Source organism: Micropterus dolomieu, linkage group LG06 (genome assembly GCF_021292245.1).
Source record: "Micropterus dolomieu isolate WLL.071019.BEF.003 ecotype Adirondacks linkage group LG06, ASM2129224v1, whole genome shotgun sequence".
Lineage (NCBI taxonomy): Eukaryota > Metazoa > Chordata > Actinopteri > Centrarchiformes > Centrarchidae > Micropterus > Micropterus dolomieu.
Window position 1 is genome coordinate 17,453,355 of NC_060155.1, and position 5,726 is coordinate 17,459,080.

Here is a 5,726-nt window from a genome sequence, read left to right on the forward strand (position 1 = left end):
TCAGTTAAGATTTCAAAATCTTCTAGTGTGCACTGGGCATAGGAGGGAGACAACTAGGTGAGGAACAACCAAAGTAAACATTATAGCAACACATAAAAATGGCATTGACTGATCTATCAAAAATACTGTTTGCATTCAGCCTCTTTCAACTCAGTGATTGTGATATCCTTTTTTTATAGTTATCTGTGCTTGTATGACATTTGCATGCCCTTTTCTGTCAAAACAAGAACAGTACGTGTTGTTTGTAAAAGTGTTTTATTAGAAAACAAAATGCATCAGAGCAGTAATCCAGACACAGCATAAGCAGGGCTCAGTGTGTGTGATAAAAATTACACTTTGCAGACTGCCCTTTAGAGGATTAAAACATTCTCTGGCTGTCTACACGCGATCATGGGCAGAATTGCTTTGTGCCAATGTGAGCAATTAGTTATCCATATCGTCGCTATACTGAAATTAGAAAAAAAAACAAAAACTTAAACCTGTTCACTTGTAACCCTTTTCAAAGCATGTTTAATCAGAATACTGTTGACCAAGAAGTTTAAATATAAAGACATTCCAGACATACGCACTGTAATATTAGTCCAATTCAGACTTGTTTAGGCTTTTCTATAGCCAGAAAATAACGGTTATTCTTTATAAATTACACGACCATAGTGTTGAGCTGAGATTTCAGCAATGGCAACATCCAACCAAGCAAGGAACGCAACTCTGACCATTTATCGTGTGTAGACAGCCTCTGAAACATTATGTACAAACCCACATCTTCTTGGGGCAAAAGAAGGAACCATACAAAATTAAAATGCCACTTTTCATATTCAAGTGAAGAACAATGGTCTAACAAGGAGTGAAAAAGGCAGAAAAACAATACGTAAAGCAACATTACATTGGCCAAAGACAACAACTCCAGATGTCCGACATACTGACATTCCCTCTTCTTTAGCACAAGTGGCAAATCAGATAACTGGGCAGAAAGGAGGAAAACAAACACAGGAGTAGAAGAAGTAATATTGCTGCGAGGCGACATTTACTCAGTGCTCTGACTCCGTCTGCGTTCACTATGTTTACTATGGTCATTACTGGACTCTCGGGGATGATGGCTCCTCTCTTTGCTACGACTACGTTTGTGAGGACGCTGTGCTCCGTCTCTCTCCCTGTCTTTATCTCTGCTGTGGCTAAGCTCTCTCTTCCTGCTCTTCTCCTCTCCACCACTTTTGTGTCTCTTCTCCCTGCTTCGACTCCGGCTCGACCTTTTGGCCTTCCTCTCTTCTCTGTGCCTCTCCCTGTCGTCTTTATGCCTCCTGTCATCGGTCTCTCCCCTGTTCTTCTTATCCCTGGACTTCTCCCTCTCCACGCCTCTATCTTTATGGTGTTCCCTGTCCTTCCTCCTGCTCTTGTCATCCCCGCCGTCTCTTTCTTTGTCTCTACGTTCGCTCCTGCGGTCCCGGCTGCCACTGCGGCTTCTTCTGCGTTCTCGTCGGTCTTGGTTCCTGTCTGCGCTGCGAGACCGCCGTCGCTCCCTTTCCCCCCGGTCCCCTCTATCCCTATCCCTGCCCTCCCTCTCCTTCCTCTGGCGGTCACGCTCCCTCTCCAGTTCTCGGTCAAAGCTGGGGCCGTGGCGTTCTTTCTCGCGGTGGTGGCTCCTGCTCCTTGACCGTTTGGGTGACCTTCTGGGGCTTGGTGTCCGTCTGGGCGTCCTGGCAAGAAAGGTATCATTAGCTTCAGAATATTTTATACATTACAATAATTAGAATTACACCATAAAGGCTGCCCATTGTCTCAGGGCCAGCCAACAGTTAAAACTAAATCTAACACAAACCCAGCCTACCACTGATTACAACACATAGCTCACACATCTCAATGTGAGCCATGTGTCACTTCATAGTTTGAATCATTTACTTACCTGGAGCGGCGTCGTTCCCCTTGCTTCCCTGATTCTGTGAACGCGGCTTCGTCCTCCTGCGTCTCCTTCTGAGCAACCTTACGAGGCCTAGCCTTCATCTGCTGGTCAATCATTTTCTGCACAGGCACTGGGATACGGGGGAACAGTGTGGAGAACCACTCCAGTTTGGTCAAGAAGGAGCGCAGCATCTCTCCGATGGTCATCACACAGCCGCCTCCTGCCTTCACGTCAAGCTCCTAGAATCAAACGGTGGGAAAGAACCATAGTAAAATTAAATTAGTGCACACATGCAGGACACAGGTAAATCTGAATCCTTTTTCAATCTTGCCTCAAATCAAAGTTATTTGTGATGACCAAGTACTGAACCTTCACCTCTGTTCATCTAGCTTAATCTCTCATATCAATCAAATGTGCCTGGCTTTACTTTGATATTTTTAAATAGAAGAAATATATAATATATAAATATCACAAAAAGGTTGCCTCATCTTAACTGTCTGGCAGTTCCTGTAGTCTGTATTTACAATGTGAGCTTTAATAATCAAGCAAATGTTGTATATTTCTCAGTGCCACACCTCTTTCCTTCACATCATCTGTTAAAAACAGCATCTACAAAAAGAGGTTGCATCCACTGTTTACAGACGAGAAATGAATGGAAGGGAAAGCAGTATCTGAAAACACTGAGACACATCCACATTGAGCCAAAGGGACAATAAAAAAAAAAAAAAGAAGCCTTGGCTTCTTTCTCTAGTTTCCCAAAAGCACAATGAACTCTTGAAGGGTTGTAGGAGCATAAACATTGCCCACAGTGTAAGCACAGATCGGAGCAGGTAGCTAAGTGCACACCAGTTGAAGAGTTATCAACTTTATATGGTAGAGAACAGCCGCTTTGCACTCACACACGCAAACCAACAGTGCTGAGATACAATATCCAATTCACCTGCTGCACAATGGGCATCTAAAGAAAAAAACAGGGGAATTAACCAGTTGGGTAGGATTTCATATGATCAATTCAAATATAATACAACAGAACATCAAAGAAGGCCTAGTTGCACAGCCTGGGATAAAATATTTTAACTGAATATGGAGAAAACAAAATAGATTTACCCTCAATATGTGTCTGAGTGTATATCTATATGAATGCTCCAATTGCTATTTATCCCAAATTTAGTTTTGTGCAACAAGTCCTGATAAAATCTTGTAAAAAAAACAAAAACAAAGGGCATGCCTTATTATTACATTGCCTAAAAGATTTACTCAGCATCACATATGGTACTTACCCTGATAAAAATCAGCAGCAGTGCAGTGAGAAAGTAACCTAGCTACTCAGGTTTAGAGGACACAAACCGGGAACAATTAAGCCAAATGAAGGCAAAGGTGAAAAATCAGCTATGAGCATCACAAGGGGAGGAAACGGGACAGCTTTTAACGTGTGTTGTGTCACTGTGTATTTAATAGAGAGAAAGAAACATCAAATTATTACCCGAGGTGACATACCTCCTCATCATCCAGGAAGCTGTCGTACCATTCTATCAAATCTGCTGGGGGCTGAGTATATCTGAAGCAGAACAAAACAGAGAGCACAACATGAGCATCTGCGTCAGCGAATCATGCAATGTTGCACATATTTCACTTATAATTACAATTTCTATGATCATCTATAAACTCTGGGGTGGCCGTGGCTTAGAGGTAGAGCGGGTTGTGCACTAATCAGAAGGTTGGTGGTTTGATCCACGGCTCCTCCAGTCTGCATGTCGAAGTGTTCTTGGGCAAGATACCGAATGTCATATTGCTCATAGCCATCTGTGTGAGTGTGAATGTATTAGTTTCTGTTTCTGATAAGCAGTTGGCACCTTGCGTGGTGTATGAATGCGTGTGAATGTTGTCTTGTAGTGTCAAATATATAAGTGCTTTGAGTGGGCGGAAGAGTAGAAAGATGCTACCATTTAACTGATATTTTTGTAATTTTACATTGGTACGTTATATTTTAAATAAAAATGTTGATTAAGAATATAGCTTCTTTCTTCTAATAAAGGTCTTAACGTTCTACACAGAAGAATTATAGCAATCAAATTATGTAATCTCGCACAAAAAATACCTTACATACCTTATGTACATGAAGCCAAGGGCTCTGATGTATGGGGAGTCTGTGTGAGTGATCAAACCCATCAGCTGTTTGCGAGTCAACTTGAGTGTAAACAGTTTGTATAGGAGACAGAAAGCAGTCGACACAATACCACCAGTCCCAACTCCACGCACCTAACAAGGATGAAGACATATTTACAGAAGCGCAACATTGCACATTATTCACAGCTAACCTTTTCACAACTGACCCTTTGAGAACAGTACTCAAGTGGTTAAGTACAATAATGATTCAGTCAAGTCTATCCTACTTGTAAATCACATTAAGTGATTTCAACAGAATGCTTTACAATATCATCCAGGCCGGTAAGGGAAATACAGATGGGGGGAGATGGGGAATATAAAAAGCACGTACTTCTCACTTACCCCTCCGCACATTCCAGTCTGGCCTGCAGTCTTTCTGCTTCCCTTCTCCCAGGGCTCAGCGTGAGTTACCTGTAGACACACAGAGAACAACATTAGCTACTTTATACCCTCACCTGTCTGCGACACCTTAGTTGAGCTGCCATTATACACACCACGCATCAGAAAGATCCTGTCACATTAACGTTAGCTACATTATAAATGCTCCAAATTATCTATACAGTGTAACGTTAACCTGTAACGTTATCCGTAACAATGCCGAAGTGTCCAAATCCCTCTTAAGTTTTGACCTAACGTTAGCACTTTACTAAGCACCAGAATGGTACTGTAACATCTTCTTAATAACGTTAAACATTCGTAACGTTAAAATAGACTGTGTTTATATCGCCTGCCAACTTACGCCACCGTATCGGATTTAACTTAACGTTAGTCGCTAGGTTAGCTAACTTACAACTTAACGTTATTAATAAGAACACCACGTGAAACATATTTGAGCGACATAATAAGAATTAAGCAGACATTTTTCCGAGTCCTAAATATTAATGTGTTACATGTCTGATCCGTTCTACTTGTTATTTGAAGACTGCGGTACATGGCAACGTTAGCTTGACTGGACAGTGGTTATCTAACTAGCATGCGGTTTAGCAATTGCTAACGTTACGTTACCTTGAAGTAGATTTCGTCCACAACTTCATGGTATGTCTTTAGTTCGTAGAGCTGAACTTTGAAATATGGCGAAGACAACACATTTGTAAGAATCATTGGGTTGAGGTTCATAGTCTTTTCGTTGCCCCACAGGGGCAATACATTTCCATGTTTTCCTGGGGCAGTTTTGCTAACGGCCTGTGTTGGTAGCTGGTTTCCGACATTAGCCATGTTAGCTGAATCCCACGCCGCTAAGTTTAATTTACAGTTAGCGTATTTCCGATTACAGATCCATCAATATTAAATAGTGAAAGGTCAATCGTTAACAATTTCGTCCTTTTAGTTGCAGCTGGCTTGTGGTTAAATTGGTGATAACAACTTCCCGCCGTCGTTGTAGCTAAAGTGCTGTTGCGAGGTGGAACCGGAACTGTATCGTTAGTGTTGCAGTAAACCGCTGCTGCTGTAACCGTAGATACGCCTGTACGGTGAACCTTTCATTTAGAAATTAAAAGCATGTACTCACACACCACACTCGTGTTTGATAACTGTGCAAACAAATATATCTAATGCTTCTAAATGTGTAATCATGATATATTTATAACAGTTTATTTGCCCCTTTCTAATTTAATTTGCCCTTTCATTTAAATTCTTGGTTGGGAGTTACACAGAGTACACGTTT

The 5,726-nt window shown here is 41.6% G+C and overlaps 1 protein-coding gene across 2 annotated transcripts; it reads right to left on the minus strand.

The window, feature by feature from the left end:
- Positions 1 to 238: 238 nt before the first annotated feature.
- prpf38b (pre-mRNA processing factor 38B) lies at positions 239 to 5,509 on the minus strand. 2 transcript variants are annotated; one of them, XM_046052763.1, is made up of 7 exons: positions 5,069 to 5,509; positions 4,406 to 4,474; positions 4,005 to 4,156; positions 3,395 to 3,455; positions 2,838 to 2,855; positions 1,901 to 2,136; positions 239 to 1,694 (listed from the first exon to the last, which is right to left on the minus strand). In XM_046052763.1, exons 1-7 carry the CDS (start codon positions 5,276 to 5,278, stop codon positions 1,025 to 1,027), a joined length of 1,416 nt encoding a protein of 471 aa, XP_045908719.1. In that variant the 5' UTR covers positions 5,279 to 5,509; the 3' UTR covers positions 239 to 1,024. The 2 variants fall into 2 exon arrangements, with proteins under 2 accessions (XP_045908719.1, XP_045908720.1); XM_046052764.1 differs by lacking the exon at positions 2,838 to 2,855 and having other exon boundaries at positions 5,069 to 5,508.
- Positions 5,510 to 5,726: the final 217 nt, after the last annotated feature.

Bases quoted from the DNA above. Each gene is read 5' to 3' on its own strand.
- prpf38b (XM_046052763.1), bottom strand. From the start codon at position 5,278: ATGGCTAATGTCGGAAACCAGCTACCAACACAGGCCGTTAGCAAAACT. The intron at 3,456-4,004 runs GTATGTAAGGTA...GTTCTGCTTCAG, and splicing joins CTTGGCTTCATGTACATAAG to ATATACTCAGCCCCCAGCAG. The intron at 1,695-1,900 runs GTAAGTAAATGA...CTTTCTTGCCAG, and splicing joins GGGGAACGACGCCGCTCCAG to GACGCCCAGACGGACACCAA.